The sequence below is a fragment of the Thunnus maccoyii genome, chromosome 20, assembly GCF_910596095.1.
Source record: "Thunnus maccoyii chromosome 20, fThuMac1.1, whole genome shotgun sequence".
NCBI lineage: Eukaryota > Metazoa > Chordata > Actinopteri > Scombriformes > Scombridae > Thunnus > Thunnus maccoyii.
The window spans coordinates 7,188,948-7,208,256 of record NC_056552.1 but is presented as its reverse complement, the minus strand read 5'-3'; the positions used below and the strand labels follow the sequence as shown (position 1 = coordinate 7,208,256).

The following is a 19,309-nucleotide window of genomic DNA, read 5'->3' as shown; positions in this document are numbered from 1 at the left end:
CTAATATAGGAAACAACTTTTTCCAAGCAGTGAATCACGATAAAAACCAAGCCGTACAGCTACAAAGACATGTTTTATTGGTCATAGGTCACGGTTTCTTGGCTGCCAGGATGACACAGTAGTATCAGTAGTGACAAAAGGGAACTGAGTGTTAGAGATCAGGTCTGCTTCCTCTGATGAGTTTAAAGACAGACCATCATTAACACACTCAGAGCCTCATACCACAGACAGTCATACCACAAAATGCATCCTGGTTTGTCAGAAACAGCTACATCAACAAACTCACATGTCTACTCTGCACTTCCTGAAGATTTTTTGAATAACTTTCTCCCAAACTATAGACTTTAATATTTAATCTGCATCTTTAAACTCTTTACCATAAAACTGAAACATTTTTCAACATTTATATGATAATTTGTATATCTTATATGGTCCTAAACTTTCTCTGTACTCTACAATATGTGGGACTGTCAGATGTTCAAGGACATGATGTTTCCTGACATGAGATTCGAATCAAAAGCATTATTTGTTTTCCAGAGGAAGAAGTTCCTGTGGTATCCTTCTGGCAGCTCGGATAACATCTTCGATGTTTACTTTATCTCCAAACTCAATCTCTCTGTGCTCCAGCAGTATTCCCTAGAAAATAATAAAACAATGTTTCAAGTGTGCTGCCTTTATTCCTCTTTGACATGTTTTATAATGTTATTATACAACTGATTGTGTAATGTTTATTATTTTTACCTGCTGTCCTCTCCCAATGACGAAGACCCCACCAAGGACAAAGCCCTCTCCCAAAACATTTCCCATGAAGCCATTCTTGAAGGCCCTCAGACCATTCAACCACACCCCAACACGAAGGAACGCCAGGAGGCCCATCTTACGCTCACGGGGCCCATAAAAACGCCTCTGAAACACAAGAAGACAAGAAGCGCTGGATGTTTCATGCAGATCTAAACTGATTTATCACAGATTCTCAATGACTTCAGTGTGTTTGCAAGAAGCGATGCTGAAAAACTGGCTGAATCTGGTTTGAAGATCAGTGTTCACCCCTGACCACACAGTCTACCGATTCATTGAACAAACAAAAGTGAACCTTTTCATCCAAGAAGACCTCCCCCTTGAAGTACGGTCTGAAGTTCTGGACCTCGGTGCCGACGTCCTCCTTCACCACAGCGTACAGAGGGACCCCGAGCTCATCCAGCTGGGGTTTCAGAGAGGACAGCTCTGCAGCCTCCTGCAGGCAAAGAAGAGTTAAACAAAAACTCAGTTTTTTTTTTTTTTAATCTGTGATTGTAATGTTCCACAGGAAAAGGCAGTGCTGCATCAACTGGATAATAAGTACCAGACTTTTTCCAATCATAAATTTCAATCTGGTTTAGTTAGTTTTTTGTGACATTGGTTTTTATTTTTACATAATGCCCAAGAGTTTGTTTCGTGGTCAACGCCTATTTTATGAGTCTTGTTTTTGGTGCATCACTTATAATTTCCTTTAGAGAGAGAAAAAAAAAATTGTAATCAATCAACTGTATCAGTACTTTTTACAAGTTAGGCTTCAGGTTTACATTAATATCCACTTGGAATATGTGTGGTTAGTTCTGGAGGTGCAGCAGGTCTTTGTCAGCTGTGACCTGTCTAACTTGTTTGTTTTGTTGTCCATCACCGTGCATGTGCAAGAGCAATAATCACAAATGTACTAAATAAATACCAAATGTTTGGGAGGTTTAATACTTCTTAAACTGCACTGACCCATCAGCAGCCATTGCAAACTGCTGCTATGCAACCAAACATTATTCAACAGATCTTTATTAAGTTCTAGTAGAGATCCAAAAATCTCTTAAGACACCAAATATGTCAGAGTGTTTATGAAATAACGCACAAGACGGAAAGAATATTTTCATTTGATGAAATGTTGCAGCCAAAAAAAAAAAAAAAAAAAAAAGTGTGAACATTAAAGCTTCAGTACAGAACATCTTTGAGAGATACTGCGGAGCAATACGATCTTTCCAGCTACTTCAGAGGAAATAAAAAGGAGGGAAGGGATGTTAAGGGCTTAATAATCCATTTCTGAGGTCATGTAGGAATGGATTAAGTGACTGTCAGCTCAGACACTGGACACACTGTATTGATCATTACCTCTCTGCACAAAAATCATCCAGGCCGCCGAACTGCCATGATGACAGCTCCAGACTTCTCCCACAGAGTCCTGCCTTTCAAAGTCTTTATTTCTGGATGAAGAAATGAGGTAAAAGGGGAGTTGAGCAACAGACTAAATACGAAACATGCGCATACCAACAAAACAATACTTCCTTTCAACGCACCCATGCACCTTTGATCAGTTTCACACAATCTTGAAAAAAAACCAACTTCCGCTCTATTTTTGTGAGTCTTTGATGGATAAAAACTTGATGTGACTTACCTCCTTTCAAAGTTTTGAGCTCAGTTTCCTCTAAATGTTTGAGAGTTGCTTTCAGCGGTGGTGTCAAAAATATATCAGTGAAAAAATTCATTATACCAGTAATGAAGCCACCGATAGTAGCCACAACGTTGACTACGACCCCCATCGCTGTTCTTCCTCAATCTTCCTTTCTCCGTCCGTTGTGATTTAAAGCATCTTGTGCACCACTGGAACCACAACAGCTCTGATTGCACCGCGGCTAAATGCGCATTTAAATCCCAGCTACGGTCCACCCCTCAGTGTTTCCCTAACCCAACCTTTATTTGGACCGAGATCAGCCGACTTAATTAAACACAGCCGCGTTTGATCAGTGACGCCGTCATCTAGTCTGCATCTGGAAGACAACTGGAGATACTGAAAATGAAATAAAGATTATTATACACCACAGGGGGCTGGCCCTCCTCCTCCAGGTCAAAGGTTACTGGAAAGACTGAAAACTGCACCGTCATTCGGCAGGCATGTTCCGGAGTTACAAAGTCAAAGTGCAATCTGCAAAGAGTGCAAATCTGTTCCTTTAATCTTAAAATGGAGTGGATTTATTAAAGCTGAGTGGCTCAGATTGTTTTTATGTTACAGGAAATGAGTAACACTGAGATCTGGACTTTGCACTGAGGGCGAAGGAGCAGATATATTTAGATGTGATTGAACATTTTCTGAGGAAAAACCACATCAGACACAAATTCTTATTCAAAGGCCACTATTTTTATATGTCTAAAACCATGCCTTAAGAGGATATTTTAAGAATTTAGGCGCAGAGATTCTGAAATAAACTGAAAAAATAAAAAATGATTGGTGAGAAATGTTTATTTTTTTTAGTTAATACTTGCATATTTTATATTTGCACATAGATATCCATCAAACTATACGTATAGTGATCAGAGGTCAAACAACACTGACTTGATCAAATATGATCTGCTTCTTTTTCTTCTTCCTGAAAAGCAACACAAAGCTTTGTTATGTTACAAATGATTCACCACTGCAACTTTGAAAATGCCAAATATCTAAAGTCTAAGAGTACAGACTACAGACAGTTAAGATCAGACACTTTTTTTAAACATTTGAAACAGATATTTAATTCACTTCTGCCAGCTGGCCTTCAGGGTCTACCTTCTCCTGAATGTCTGCCTCATCAGAAGGTGACTTTTCAGGTTCTCCTTATGGCACCGTCTTCTCTATTGTTGCATCACTCTCAGCTGAAGCCGTGCTATCAGTGGTCTCACCTGTGTGTTGCCCGTCTGTCTCCTGAGATGAAGTGGTCAGAAGAGTACTGGTTAAGTATTAAACCGATCTGTCTTTGCATTTCTATCTCTATATTCTCTACAGAGTCCTCCCTGCGTTGTGCTCTGGCTGACTGTCTACTGCTGATACAACCTCTGGTCTGCTGCCTCCTCTGGACCTGTTTTTCTTACTCTATGTGTCAAAAGTGTGCAAAGAATAGGATAAAAATATATGAAACATGAGGATGTATTTAGTAGAGACAGTAGAACTCATTGAGATCAGCCACCTCTTCCTGGTTCTGAAGAGGAAGAGAACTTGGTTTGTGTGTCTCTTGTTCAGTTTCTGTCATCTTTTGCTCAGCAGAAAATGTCTCCTCTGGTTTGAGGGACTGACGGTGACTCCGCTTGGACGTCATCCTCACTGACTTCCTGGTAAAATTGTGTAATATAGAAAATGAGTAAATTAGTAATGGAAAACAGTCATAAATAGTCCTGCCAGTCTGCCTTTGCTCAGCTTGACTCTTGTCCTAGATTTTCTTCACCTGGGGTATTTTTGGGATTGAGCATGTAAGATATTCTTTCTCTTGTCAGCTGTGGTTTTCCTGTTCTTCTGCCCCTCGTCTGTCCTGTAAAGTTTCACCTGTCTTCTGCTCACTTTGCTTCAAATTTCTTAACCACGCTGTCAATCTATCCATTGTCTTTCCTCGCTATTTATCCTGCATCTTCTCCATCCAGAGCTTCAAAACATGAGAACATAAATCCTCACTCTGGGCACATACTGTAATAAAATCAGCAGAATTTGTTCATATAAGTCGTATTTCAGCAGCATCACCTTCTCTGTGTTCTGTTCAAGGGAACGAGGGCTTGGTTTGTCACGTGGCTCTTCTGTTTTGTCTGTTTTTAAATCGTCAGCGTCTTGTCTGGGAGTTGAGTGTAACGGTTCAGTCTGCTCAGGTTCAGCAGTTTCAGTTTCAACCACCTGCAGAGCAGAGCCGTGACACAGAATATGTAACAGAATCATTTTAGCATCATCAGTAAAACTCAGTCAAATGTTGCCATGTGAATCTTGCTGATCACCTTTTCATTTGTTGTGAATTTAATGTCATTATCTAAATCATCCACACTTATATATCTTGGTGCTAAAATGGAACAGATGTATCACAGACACAAAAAGTGTCTCATCACCTCATCTTCATCTTGGTCAACTTCTTTCTCTTCCACTTGATTGCTGCTTGCCCTCTCCTCGGTTTTCTCTTCTACATGATTATCACTTGGCTCCACCTGTGTTTTCTCTTCTACTTGATTGCTCTTTGGCTCCACTTCGGTTTTTTCAGCGGGCGTTTCTGTAGACTCCTCTTTGACCTCAGTGCTGAGGGCTTCAGATGGGGAGGGTTTTCTGCCAGGAGACTCTGGACTGGTTATGTTATCTGTAACCTTCACCTGGCGGACACACCGTTTCCTTAAACCATTTGAAGTCAGTAATTTCATGACTATTTCCACACCATACAAGGTGAGACATGCACTGAATGAGAGTAAGACCCTGCCCAGCCACCAGAAAGACCCCCAGCAACGGTCATCAATCAAAACCAAAGATCACAGAAAATCAAACCAAAGAAGTGATTGCAAATGTTCAGGGAGGCACCACCACCAGCAGCACACAGATTTGAGATCTACTTTTTATCACCTCCTGTTCAGCATCATTATCCCGAGCTTCAGTTTGGTGTTCGTCTTTGCCCTGCTGGTTTTCTGGATCAGGGGTGTTTGGTTTCTCTTCTTTCACAGGTTCGTTGTCCTCAGCAGCTTCAGTTGTGGCCGGTGCATCAGAACCTGTAGACTCCTTCTCAGAGATCTGTTAATGTGTTGATGTGTTCTTGAAGGATTTTGCTCAAAATGTCATGGAAAGCATATTAAAAATGTACTGCAGCGGGAGCAAAAGTGATGACTTTCCTGCTTCTGTTCCTCCTAGCTCTTGGTCTTTGCCTAAAATTAACTTCTCAACACATTGTAACTAAACAAAATCTGAAAATGAGGTTACATCAATCCCTTCAGTAAATTAAGAAAACTTGATAGGAGAGAGGTTTTAGATGAACAAAGGAGTAAATGGAGACTTAGTTACATTTAACTCTTTGTGAGTTAAAGCACACAAACTGACATTTTGTCACACAACATACTTTTTTAGACTCTTCCAAGGCCTTGCTGATCTTAAGCTCCTCCTCCCTCAGCTTTTCCTGGTTCAAAGCCTCTTCTCTGGCTTTTTCACGCTCCTGCTCCAGGAAAGCCAATCGGGCCTTTTTCTGCATTAAAAAAAGGAAATACAACAGCAAGGCTAGTCACCATGACAGAGAAAAAGGACTCCACACCTTTTTAGCACCCTTGATACATCTAGTTTCACCAAAAAAGCCTTAAAACACTTAAGGCTTATAAAGAGCTTGACCTTGTGACCTTTTATTTGTTATAAGCCTGAGGCACACATAGATCCCCAGACATGTAGGACACTGTTAACAGTTCCTGAATATACGCTAAAGGTAAAAGGTGGCTGTTGTCTTTATAGCTTTATAGCACTGAGCCTGATGAGCTTAGACTGTCTAAGTCTTTGTCATCCTTTACAGATGACAGAACCTATTAGAAGAATAAGGCCTCTGGAGGTAGTAGTTGTAGTGGTGGTAGTGGCAGTAGTGGTACTAGTAATAGTAGTTTTAGTGCTAGCACTTCAGTAGCTATAGCTACAGTATTTTCTGGTTCATCAGTTTGTGGTGGGTGGGGTGCATGTGTTTGTGGTAAACTCAATATTACTCATTATCTACAGCACTGCACTCACAAAATAACTTCTGATTAGGGAAAGTAGTTTTTCTAATCTGTTACAGTTGTGAAAGAAGTAAACAAATAATTCAAAATAATTCAAAAACAAATGATAATAAGTATTGCATTAAAATGTTATTGAAGTAAAAGTATTATCAATAAAAGTAACCATATTACTAGTCAGTTTTCAGTCATATTGTAAAATTTGACTTGACTTTACAGTGTAGTCACTAGCTGTCAAACTAATGTAGTAGAATATAAAGTGCAGTATTTGCATCTGAAATGTAGTGCAGTAGAAGTTTTAAGTAGCAGTAAACAGATTACTGTTACTTTCAATTTCCTGTGGCCTCAGCTACATATAAACCCAGCAGATTTTTCAATTAATTTGCACTTTCAACACCAATTTCACACCGACTTTCACATATGAATAAATGAAACATAAATACGCATCAGTGGTGGAAGAAGTATTTTGATCCTTTACTTAAGCAAAAGTACCAATACAGCAATGTGAAAATACTTCATTACAAGTAAAAGTCCAACATGAAAAATCCTACTTAAGTAAAAGTACATAAGTATTATCACCTTAAAGTATTGCAGTAAAAGTAGTGGTTTGGTCCCTCTGACTGATATATTATTATATATGACATCATTAGATTATTAATACTGAAGCATCAGTGTGTGAGCAGCATGTTACTGTTGTAGCTGCTGGAGGTGGAGCTAGTTTCAACTACTTTATATACAGTTAGCTAGTTTAGTCCAGTGGTTCCCAACCTAGGGGTCAGGCCCCTCCAAAGAGTCACCAGATAAATCTGAGGGGTCGTCGTGAGATGATTAATGGGAGAGGAAAGAAGAAAAAACAAAGTTCTGATACACAAATCTGTTTTCAGTTTTTGGACTTTTTCTCTAATCTTTGATTTTTGCTGAAATATTGGATCATTTGGACATTTATTGAAATGAAAACGTGAGAAGTTCAGAGGGAAAAAATCACTGTTTTTTGGATCTGTTAACAACTCATAAACATCTGATATGTGACTCTGACTACACACTACTTTTTGTAAGACGTCAAAAGCCAAAAATGTTGGAAACCACTGGTTTCATCTTTAACAATGTGTTGCATTTTAAAAGCTTGTTATATTATCCATTGTGTCAAATCTTCATCTGAAAAGTAACTAAAGCTGTCAAATAAATGTAGTGGGGTAGAAAGTACAATATTTCCCTCTGAAATGTAGTGGAGTGGAAGTATAAAGTAGCATCAAATACTTGTACTTGTACTTAATTGACTTTCCATCACTGATAGTCAGTAGTGCAGGTGGGGACAAAGCAGGCCGCTTTACACTAATGGCAATGTTGTGTATAATGCTTCCCCCTACTGAGAGGTAAACAAAACAGCAGCTTACCTCCGCCTCATATTCAAGATTAGAGTTGTAGTTGTGCAGCCAGTGGGCCAGATACAGGACCGGGTTCACGGGTCGCTGCTCGGCCACCTCAGCGAGACCCTCCGCCAGACATTTTCCCAGGTGTTTTTTTAAGTACTCCGAGTCCATGATTTTTTTTTTCAGCGTGAAAACTAGAAACACAGTTTAAGTTGGTACAATGGTGAGCATAAAATATCGAAAATACTGACCAACGTCGACAACTGGGTTAACCCAACACATCCACTGGACGTTAGCATTAAACGTGACGTTAACTGCCGTCAGTTAGCGTTAAGTTTATTTTGCTCTTTTAGACGTTAATGTTTAGCTGAACGGCAATTTAATTTTTGCTTTATATGATTTCTATCGTACGCAAATGTAACAACTGGTTTACCAATTTAACAACCATAAAAAGGGGTAAGAACATGTCAAAACAAACCTTTTTCACTGAGCGTCCGGATGTGGCAGTTGTGTCTCCATGGTAACGGTGTCACGTCATTAATACTCCCCGCAATCATTTTTAAATAGTTCCTACTTATTACTACTAACAATAACACAGTTTTAAAAGTTAAAAAAGCAGAACATTAATGTAGTCTAACTCGCTTTAGTTTAGTTAAAATATTCTGTAGTGTTTCAGGTTATGGAAAACAGTTTAGGTGACATTATCTGAATTTAAAAAATACATACTTTGACTCAATGCTTTCTCGCTTCAAGTTGTAATTTTAAAATCATAATTTTTTAAAAAACAATATAATTTTAAACCTTACAAGAATTTGGTCATTTAGTTAAGGGGACTGAAGTCATTCATTGAAAGTAAAATGCAGATTTGTCTGATTAACTATGACTGGTTGTCTGGTTAACTATGGCAAATATTAAGTTTTCTAATTATGTTCACTGTAAATATTGAAAAAAGAAATCCCTTACAGCACATGTCCGACTTAGCTTATAATACCAAAATGATAACAGAAAGACCAACCATTTTTCAAGGCTATATTCAAATATTGTGTATGATCCACTGTATCAAAAGGAGAACTCAAATCTAGTTGGACTAATACAAATGGTTTGCTGGCATGAGTCAAGCTGAATGTTACTGACTATTTCAGCAAGGGCAGTTTTGGTGCTGTGATATGTTTAAATCTAGATTAAAAGTTATATGAGTGGGCTATGGAACATTTTGTTTCCCATCTGTTTCATATCATAGATAGTGACAAAGCCTCAGAAAGATTTCTCTAGTAGTCGGTGTAATTTTATGTGCACCGTGTGCTGAAACTGGGACAGTTTGAACACATGGGAGAGGAGAGGGTGGGGAAATTGCAGCAGGCTCCGTTTCCAAGAAACAGATGACACCTAGTCAACATTTGTAATCACAGATATCATTTTCCTTGTATAATCATATTGCACACCTTTCAGCCAGATATAGCTTTCACATCAACAGCAGGACTCACAAATCAGACTGTATATATGAAGTGCACTGACACAAGCCCTCACTTTTACACCGCACATGCAGAGATTATCTGATTAAATCCAATAAACAATTTAGCCTGTTTTCCCAGTGACTTGTGCACAGTGTGGCCTTTGACAGCTACACTACTACATCATTAAGTGGATTATTTCTCTGATTTCTAAGACAAAACATCACATACCGGTCCAAATCTTATCCTGCTTAAGGCCCCTGTGCAAGTGTCCAGGAACTATCAGTCTCTACTTTCATAATTATAAGATAGAGACATTTTAACATTAATGGCACATTTTAAAATATGCTTCTAACAAGGAAAAGGAAAAGTTACCAAAACCAACCAACCAACAAACAAAAAAACCCACATAACAGGGTAGAATAAAAGGACTATATAGAAAATTGAAAGCTATCATGCTGCCCTCTGGTGGTTGCAGTACTTTTTTTGTACTATTACTGGGCTTTAAGTTCAAGTTTCTTTTCTGATTATTTTTGCACATAATTTTGCCATAAGCCTGTGTTATAGCTCTAGTATTTATTCAAATAAACGGTTTTGGCACAGTTCAGTGGACACAATCGTTTATCAGAAATGTTTTCATTAATTTTTGCTTCTACAAATGGAAGACACCATTTTTCTTGTCCTTGCAGGATGCGAGGCTGTCACTCTTCCCAAAATGTTCACCTTGTCCCTCCATTTCTTTCTGAAAACAACCACCTGACAAGCATCCAAACCACATCCATGCTCAGGTGTCAAAATGTTCAAACTTCTTCTCATAGGCTAAAGCTGGAAAAAACACAGCTGCTAACAGTATCAGCAGTATGTTTATAGATGTTGCTTGTTCAGGTTTTTTGGCAATTATTGCACACAAAAGTCCAAATATAGGCTAAGATACTTTTTTTCATGGACTAATCAAATGCATGTGTTCCAAATGACAACAAACAAGAAGTAAAACATGGATGCAGTATTGAATTTATTTATTTCAGTCTGTGCATGGATTTATGTTTAACAGTTTGTAATAACTAATTACAAACTGTTAATAACTAATAACTAATGTTTGAATAAATAATTCCTACTGCTTAACATGAGTCTCCGGTAACTAATGAGTGTCCACCCTAATTAATGAAGGACTTGTCGACTTCATTTAAACAATAATGAATACAATGAGTAATCTCCCGGAACAAGTTATTTCATATACAGATCTCGTTGCTTGTTCAAAGGAATAAAACACTTCTCTGTGCACAATCTGTGCACAATCTGTGCACAATGATCCGCTGTGGCGGCAACAGCCTGCAGGTCCATCACACGGACGTGTCATCTGCTCTGCAGCGGGAGTCCAGCTCAAACACTTGCTTACTTTGTAACAGGACGTTTGTATTTGCGTTGGAATTTGACGGAAAATACCGTGCAGAAGCGACCAGCTGTGTGGGAACGGGAAGCGGTTCCGCTGCTGAAGTGTCAAAGATCTGAGCTGATCCTACCTGGAGCAACTCCTCCGGTTTCACTGCAGGGCACCACTGCGTCAGCTACAGCTGTCCTGCAGCCCCGCACTGGCTGCCAGAAGGGGAGAATTACGCCCTCGGTGTACGGCTTGACGGAACACTTGATTTTTTTTTCAAAGTTTCTTGGATTCTGTGGAAATATTTGATTTACCGTGCAAGGTAACCCACCACCTGCCGTCTTCTGTCTTCCATGGGTTGTTAAGCCTTAAGGTGACACCTGCATGTAGCCCTGAATATAAAAGTTTCCTGAAGAGTTTTACATGCAAGTTCGGAATGGCTTTGATGATTGCTCACGTTTGTTTTTTTTCGCTGGTTATGTTTGTATGCTTCCATTTCTCGGGATGAGATGGACTAATTTGGCATTTTTATGACTTTTAGACAGCAGGGTTATAGTTAAGCTAATGGTCTGATTTCCCTTTTCTCATTTGGACTGTGGTGTTTGCAGTTTTCTGTCGAGTAATGGAGAATAATGTGGCTGTGGTTTGATAAAGAGCAGTTTCATTTAAATAGGTAGAAAATGTGGTTTCACACTATAAAAGAAGCAAGGTATTTTTTTGCACTAAAAAAAACTGCCTTTGTTCTAATAATAAACAGGGACCTGTAATTGAGCTTAGGTCAAACTTGCATTTGGTAGATTTATGGCTTCACAGCAGTGTTTTTAAATGTGTGTGTGTGAGAGGTTGTGTGAGTTTATGTTTTGAAGGTGCATGCACATGCACAAACAAGTGTCTAACTACACTGTTATGCTACAGTACCTACAGTATGAGAGGGAAAACTGCTCATGAGCATCATAACAGGCCCATGTCTTCACCCGCCAGGTGAATATCCCCATCGAGGCACATGGCTGTAATGTCCAGTGTGGACACTTTGCAACCTTCTCAATCCCCACTATGCCTCCTCCCACAGGGACAAAGTTTTATTTTTAGCCCATGCCTTCATGGCAGATGGGCAAGATATTGTGATGCTGTGGATGCTCATACCCCACCATGTCTCTGCCGTTAATCCATGTTGGCCAAATCAGTGGTGTGGGACTATGGAGAAAGCCTGGCTCCATGCAGGCAAAGCAGATCATTGGTCACACTGGGAGACATTGAGACTTGTGTTCATATTAGATCCTCCTGTCAACAGTGCACCTGCATAATCTTATGTAACAGGATGGAGTCCCAGAGGACCCATGCAGATTTCAACATGGATGGGGATCATCAGGTGGTGTTTTTAAGCTCCTAGAGTGAGTTTTGTTTGCACATTTGCATCATGTGTAGCTTTCCACATGCACAATGTGTAAAGATGTATCCGCGGTCTTCCTCTGCCTGAGTGTGTTTGTGTGTCTCGCATCACATGTTCTTGGACGCAGAAGGTGTCGGTTTTGAGTTTCTTTCACCAAGTGAGCCCATGTGACTGCTTGGCTAGGGTTCTGTATTTTCCAGAGTATTCAAAAGGTGAAATAAGGTTAAAGACAAGTAAAGATTTTCGTCTCAAAATCTAACATCTCATTTGTTGCGTTACCCAATTCACGTACAGTTTTGAGTCCCAGTGGGAATACCACCTGAAATAAAAGATGTGTTTTCTCTTATAAAGTTTTGTTTTAACTGGATAATTTGAACACAAGCAGCTCCTTAGTGGATTGTTCTTGAGGCACTTGATTGGTGTTATAAATATGATAATAGCTCCCCTTGGTCTCTTACAAGCTGGATGGAATATTCTCGATATCACTTCCACATGTAATCTACTCAGATTTCTGTGCAGTGAGTGCAAAGGCCAAATGGGTCAGTTTGAGACAGCAGAAATCTGTTTGGAAAGCTGCATTTGACTATATCAAAGAACAAATTATTCCTGGTGACCCAGTTAATCCTGTATTTAAAGCAAAGGTTTGACATTCATGGAAAGTACGCTCATTCGGTTCCTGGTTGAGAGTTTTATGAGAAGGTTGATACCACTCAAATGTTTCTATGCTTAATATGAAGCTACCACCACCAGCAGCAGGCTTATATAGGTGAGCACAAAGACTGGAAACAGGGAAAAGCTAACTCTAGCTCTGTCCAAAGGTAACAAAATCCACCTACCAGCATCTCTCAGATTGTATCTCGTTTGTTTAATCCATACAAAAACCAAAGCGTAAAAACAACAACCAGCGGAGACTCTAGGGTTACTGTGCTTGGTCAAGAAACAGTCCGGTACAACCCTGCGTAAAATGGCGATTTGTTGTTTTTACACTTAAGTTTTTGTACAAAAAAACCAAATATGATACAACATGAATTTATAAGCTTTAGAGGTGCTGATAGGCAGATTTGGTTACCTTGGGAAGGACAGGCTAGCTGTTTCCCAGTTTCAAGTCTTTGCACTGAGCTACAGTGTCAGTCAAAGGTTTGGACACACATTCCCATTCCCTTGAATCAGAAAGTGTGTCCAAACTTTTGACTGGTACTGTAAGTTAGCCGACTGCTGGCTGTGGTGTGACAAACGTGAGAGTGGTATCAATCTTCTAACATCAAACTCTTGACAAGATAGCTAATCATTTCCCAAAATGTCAACCTTTTTGATAAGGTTCATTCCACAACAGCTTAATTTACTGCATTAGTCATCCACTAGTTCAGATCCAAGACTATGTAACTGTATATTAGTACCCTTTTTCTGTTGCTAACACCTATTCTTTCATTATCCTGGAAACCAAGATGGTAGTGGTGAAACAATGACTTAGGCCTTGGCTTTGGTCAGTCAGAGACACATTGTTTGGCTGTGTTCTCCAATAAAAGTCTGGATTTATAAATCAGTTGGCCTACATGTTTCTGTTAGCCATCTGACTGCTCCAGGGAGATTACCCTAGGTCTTCACAGCTCCTTGGTATGCAGCGACATAGTCATGCCGCGAATAACAGCAGCTGTCCTCTTAACAGCAACATAATGCATGTAGGAAAATATTACTACTGAGTCCACTGTGCACACATCTGATAAAGACATCAGACTAAGAGGGAAAGACTTAAAGGGCTTGACCCTGAGTTGTTACTGACGCCATGAACATGCTGATCATTTTCTGGTCTGGTCTAACAGAGTGTGCAGCTTTGATTTTGAAGTGGAAAACTGTGTCCGGTGGCAACATACTTTATAATAACACGGTAGGAATCAGCAACAGGTGGAAAGGTCTGTTTTAATGTGGCTCCCTATAGGGTTTGAAATACAAGGTTAACTGGTGGGTGACAGGGTGTTGAAGCAAGCTAGGAGAGAGCAAACTACAGTGTTGCGATTTGACCCCGTGAGAAAACAGGGGGGAACAGGAGCATGGTAAATGTCAAAGGACGTGTGGATAAAAGCCCTTGTTTGCTCTGTAGATCTGTCGTTTACAACTTAACCACATTCCAGGAGTGGTAAGTGCTGTTTAGAGAGGGTACTGAGACGTTTGCCATGTTGCCACAGGACGTGTCTATGAACTGCCAGCATCTTCAGGTCACCACTATTAAGCAAACAAGTCATTAAGTTGTTTAAAATATTTGGTACATAAAACGCTCGTCCTATGACTTCAATTTAACACGTTTTTGGTTAAAATCGAAGCTATTGTAACAGACTACATGGAGGAATTTCTGCATATCTTCAAGTTGAGCCAGGGAGTTCTCTTGCTGTATGAACTCCCACTGCCCCTTGTGACAAAAGCTGGTTTGGTTAGTTTCCGGAGGTGAATATTGGCATTCGCATTCCACGGCCAGCTAGTGTAACGACGAGGTGTCTACATTACCCCGTCTATATCCTCAACAGGAATGTCACAGGTCACATGGCCTTCCCTGACATGCAAGGTGATATATATATTACTGTCGGGAAGGCTTCTGAAATGTAACTTTCCCTCTCTCTTCCTCAGTTTGCCACCTGTCCACAGTATGACTGAACGAGCATGGTCATGTAACAGGTGGATTGTCTCCAGTGAGACTCTTGAAAATCAAACACCAGCAGTAAATGTACTGTGTACTTCAAGCCATTCGCTTTGCTCTTAAACTTAGATATTCAGACAGGACTGTATGTTCTGGACATGCGTGCCAGACGACGGTTAAGATTAAGCATGATATACAGAATCTATTTTGACTGATACTGAATATCCCAGTCTTGTCTTTACTCTTGGCTCTTTAGAGTAGAGAAACACACTCTGATGAATGTAGCTACAAAGCTTAACGTGGTGCCAAAACATATTATTTACCCAACTAATGTGTGGGACAAGGCAGAAACCCATCCTCTCTGAGAGGACTTTTTGAGACTGGCTTACTTTTAACTGACAGACCTATTTTTTTTTTTTTTTCTGATGGCTTCAGCAGAAATGATATGATGTAATGCAATCAGGAAATGTTCACCATAAGCCACAGAGAAACACATCCATTCTCAGGATGTGTATTTTAAGGTTGGCTCACGGTCGAGAGCAGCGGGGCCCACGGCTCCCAGAATGGGGGTTATGAAATGGGATGACGAGGGGGGAAACGAGGGCTTGGAAGGGAGTGTGAAGGGAGTAGTAGGTAGGTGTAAGGCTACCTAGGGCGCCTCATGATAGAAATGGCACCAAGAAACTCTGTTGTCATAGGTAGTACGTCTAGATTTGGTCAGTGTAGTGGTATTGTTAAAGGGGAACTGAGAAACTGTCAGCTGTGCGTTTGAGTGATCAGGGATGGTGGCTTTGATGAGTGATCGCGTTAAGATGGAACGATTGAAGTCTGCGTTGCATGAAAGGGGGATTTAGAACCTCAAGTGTCATGTAGCCAGATGGTTGGGGGGTTGTAAAGTGTGGGTAAGGGTGCCGAGGCGGAAGCTTAGTGTGTTTGGGGCCCCATGTAAAATAGAAGGTAGTAGAGAGAGGAGTCAGCTTGGTAAGATAAGTTGGCATGCCGTCCTGTTTATCGGAGGGATGTGAGGCGCAGAGCGAAAGCTCAGCCAGGAAGGAATGAGCAGAGTCATCGGGCTTCTGTAACACGACGCTCCGTCTTGATTGCCTGTAGCAGCTGGGAAGCCACTGTATCTGTGGGAGTGTGTGCGTCTCCTCACATATGCATAATTTTCTGTTCAAGTGAGGTGGTTTGAGCGGCTATTATACTACATTCATGTGTGTAATCAGTGGCTATCACTGCACATCAATGTGTTTATCTCTTAATGCCATATTCATTGCACAGTTTGATCTCCGTGTCTTATATGTGTGAACTCAAGAACGCTTCTTTGTTTACAGTCTGTTACCAGCTTGTTTGTCTGTTTTGGTGATTAACGCCATATCTGTATTCTTTGCATAGTCTCTGTATTTTCGTTTCAGGAAATGCAGACATTAAACTTAAGTTTAACAGACATTATTGCCAATAGTGATGTTACAATGCGACAGCCTATACATGTCTTGTTGATTTTAGTGACTTTTCATTGTGTCTATAAATGATCTATGTTTCTCATGGCTTTTGCTGTACTTCAGTGTATTAACACAAGTTTCTTAAATACATTTTTCTTGTTAGTTAAGTTGTGATTTTGTCTGGAAATGTTTCCCTACGTATACACATGTTCTACTTAAAATTATGTAACATTTGCTAAATGCATATTGATACTGCTACATTCTGGCAAATACATTAACCCACTGAATTTATTTTTGTCACCAGTTGCACAGAGTTCTTGACTTATACGCTTCCACCATCAGTTTAAGTGTTTATACACTTACATAATAACAAAAAAAATCTGATACTTATGAGCAAGAGGTGGTGTCTTTTGATTTATAGTGGAGTGACCATCCTAACTTGGCAACATGTGATCATCATTCAGAAGTATATTTAGGTTATATTTCATATAAAAGTTAGAGAATACTATTACTTTATTATGTTTGTGATAGCAGAAGCCTAACCTTAGTTGCTCCAGAGAAAATAAACCAAGTGATCTTGACTGGTTGCTAAACACATCAAAGGATGTAAGCAAATGCCACTTGGACCTGATATGGAGCGTCTAGGTTAGCAGATATCATATTACATTTATGTACACAGGTAATGTCATGGTCTCTTTAGAACGGTGGGAAAGTCCAAGCTCTCCTGAGTGCGTCTAGTCATCTTGTTACCATCTTGACACTTTGAAGCGCTCACGGTGTAGCGAGGGCAAGGGTGCAGGATCAGAGATATGGGGCACAGGTGGAGGGCAGGAATGAGGGAGCATGAGGGGGCTGGTCGTAAATTAAAGCAGATAAGACCTATGATCATCACCAACACTCAGGACACGTATGGAGACGTAAAAGCTTTAGTGCTATGGTTTCCAACCTTTTTGGCTTGTGACCCCTGAAAACAAAGCTGTGTCTACTTGTGGTCTCTAATCTCGGGTTTCAAATGTTAATACGTTTTGAGCAGTCCCACCAAAGAGGGATATTTTTCCCCTCTAAACTATTCAGATTGTGTCATTTAAATAATTTTTCGAGGTCAGAAGAGTTAAAACTATCAAAATATTTCACAAACAAAGCAAAGTATTTGAGTTGCAGAACTTTGTTTTTACTTCCTTCCTGTCCCATTAATCATCTCATGGCCCCATATATATATATATATCATGGGAACCACTGGAGGATTACTACCAGGCTATGAACCACTGCAACACAATAGTGCTGAAAAGACTATGAAATCAATCCATAAACTGATAATCAGAATATTAATTGGTGACTTTTTAACTTGTCATTAAAAATCAAGTAAAAATACCAAACATTCCTCACTTTTATACCCCTGTAAATTGCACAATTAAGCAAAATAAATCATTTTAATTTTTGCCCCTGATGACTTGTATTGGGAATTTGTCATTATTTTAATTGATTAATTGATTGAAAAAAGCAATAATGACAATATTCATTGATTGTTAGCTGCATGAAATACTACATTTCATACATGATCCTGCCTTATGACTTTTGTAAAGGGGGCACAATTGGAAAAGACTTAAAGCTGCTATGATCAATAATTTTATATCAACAATAGATCTAAAAATAACATGTAATGTGATTGACGCTGCTCGCCGTGATGAGCCCAGAGAGAATTATCACCCGACTTTGCAGCTCCTCTCAGCTCTACGGAGTGTTAAAGTGTCTTTCAGCTCACTGTTTTGGTTTTACAGCCTGCATTTTTAGTTCCAGCCACCACTTTCATGTAGTTTTCAGACGCAGCAAGCAGTTGTTTTCTGGAAAAAAAGCTCTGATAAACCCAATATACGCTACCTGACCTGGGAGACAAATGAAGTTAGCGAGTAGCTGATGAAATTAGTGGAGATATTAGTAGCTGAAGAGACAAATATTTCCCTCAGGAGTCAGTGGAGAACAAAACAGAGCTAAAAGGAGGATTTAAATTCCGCCAGAAAGAGGACGCTAAATGAATAGTAATGTTGCTCCATGTCTGGTGGATGTAACAAGCCTCTGTTTGTTAATGAGTTAGCTTAAAAAGTGATAATATGTCATATGCATATATGATAATATGTTTGCACTGCCCCCAAGTGGCCAGAAATCAGTTAATATATGATTAATGTGTTTTTCTGATCAAATGTTAAATGTTAGCTTGTTGGTCATGGCTACAACTGGACCTGTCTCAAAACATGAGGAACTGCTGAAGCTTATGTACTGTATTCTTAGTACTTATTCATCTTCCTCCCTCCAGCTCCTCCTAGGGAAACCCCGGTGTGGCGGTATCCCTTCGCAATGCGAAGATGGCGACCCTGCTCCCTCCCCCAGGCATCGATGTGTTCCGCCGTTTCACCCAGGAATCACTGGCGGAGATCGAGAGGCTCCAGGAGGAAGTAAAAAAGGCTGCTGCAGTAGAAGACCACATCCACGACCATGAGGAGGAAGAGAAACCAACCCCACACGCTGATCTGGAAGCAGGCAAGAGTCTGCCCATGATCTTCGGAGACCCTCCACCAGAGCTCTTGAACACACCTCTGGAGGACCTGGACCCCTTCTACAAGGCACAGAAAGTCCGTCTAAGATCATTTGAGCTCACCAATAAAAAGCTCTGTAGAAACACATAAAGTAGCACAGTGCACAGTTGGCTTGACTCTGTCCTAACATAACCTTAAAATATGACAGGATGTATTACTTAACATAAATTTCTGTTATTACAACTGCATACAGTATCCCTTATGCAATGTACTGTGCACCATTTCATCTGTGGTATGCATGTGTTACAGTTAAATGTTAAGTTATTATTTCAAGATTTTCATCGCTAAGTGTTTATTGAAATGTTTTTTTAGGATATGGAATATACTAGCTTGCATTCATGCAGATGATCTCTGTGTTTTTCAGACATTCGTTGTGATCACCAAAGGAAACACAATCTTCAGGTTCAATGCTGAACCGGCTTGCTACATTCTGAGCCCCTTTAGTGTGGTTAGGAGAGGAGCCATCAAAATTCTCATACATTCATATCCTTTAAACTATTGTTGCCAGAGCTGTTTATTATTTAGAATATTTAAGATTGAAATAGATATAAAGTTATGTGGCTGTTGAGGAGGAAAAGAGTCTC

At 39.9% G+C, this 19,309-nt stretch overlaps 3 protein-coding genes across 4 annotated transcripts in view; 1 reads left to right on the top strand and 2 right to left on the bottom strand.

Moving 5' to 3' along the window:
* Window positions 1-54: 54 nt before the first annotated feature.
* LOC121887103 (peroxiredoxin-like 2A) lies at window positions 55-2,866 on the bottom strand. Its single transcript, XM_042397669.1, has 5 exons — window positions 2,417-2,866; window positions 2,134-2,225; window positions 1,094-1,234; window positions 742-906; window positions 55-636 (listed from the first exon to the last, which is right to left on the bottom strand). Exons 1-5 carry the CDS (start codon window positions 2,559-2,561, stop codon window positions 523-525), a joined length of 657 nt encoding a protein of 218 aa, XP_042253603.1. The 5' UTR covers window positions 2,562-2,866; the 3' UTR covers window positions 55-522.
* A 375-nt stretch (window positions 2,867-3,241) lies between these two features.
* On the bottom strand, window positions 3,242-8,440 carry dydc2 (DPY30 domain containing 2). Of its 2 annotated transcripts, none has more exons than XM_042397667.1 (8): window positions 8,323-8,440; window positions 7,869-8,038; window positions 5,844-5,966; window positions 5,357-5,521; window positions 4,858-5,112; window positions 4,505-4,651; window positions 3,563-3,697; window positions 3,242-3,386 (listed from the first exon to the last, which is right to left on the bottom strand). In XM_042397667.1, the coding sequence occupies exons 1-7, from the start codon at window positions 8,399-8,401 to the stop codon at window positions 3,611-3,613; spliced, it is 1,026 nt and encodes a 341-aa protein (XP_042253601.1). In that variant the 5' UTR covers window positions 8,402-8,440; the 3' UTR covers window positions 3,242-3,386; window positions 3,563-3,610. The 2 variants fall into 2 exon arrangements, 1 of the variants encoding a protein (XP_042253601.1); XR_006092904.1 differs by lacking the exon at window positions 3,242-3,386 and adding an exon at window positions 3,960-4,101 and having other exon boundaries at window positions 3,558-3,697.
* Window positions 8,441-10,333: 1,893 nt separating this feature from the next.
* Window positions 10,334-19,309, top strand: part of scn4aa (sodium channel, voltage-gated, type IV, alpha, a) — a 28,091-nt gene continuing 19,115 nt past the window's right edge. The window contains exons 1-3 of the mRNA XM_042396860.1: window positions 10,334-11,046; window positions 18,446-18,761; window positions 19,090-19,208. Of these exons, the coding sequence (XP_042252794.1) occupies window positions 18,495-18,761; window positions 19,090-19,208 (386 nt within the window). The 5' untranslated portion in view covers window positions 10,334-11,046; window positions 18,446-18,494. The remainder of the gene's footprint in view (window positions 11,047-18,445; window positions 18,762-19,089; window positions 19,209-19,309) is intronic.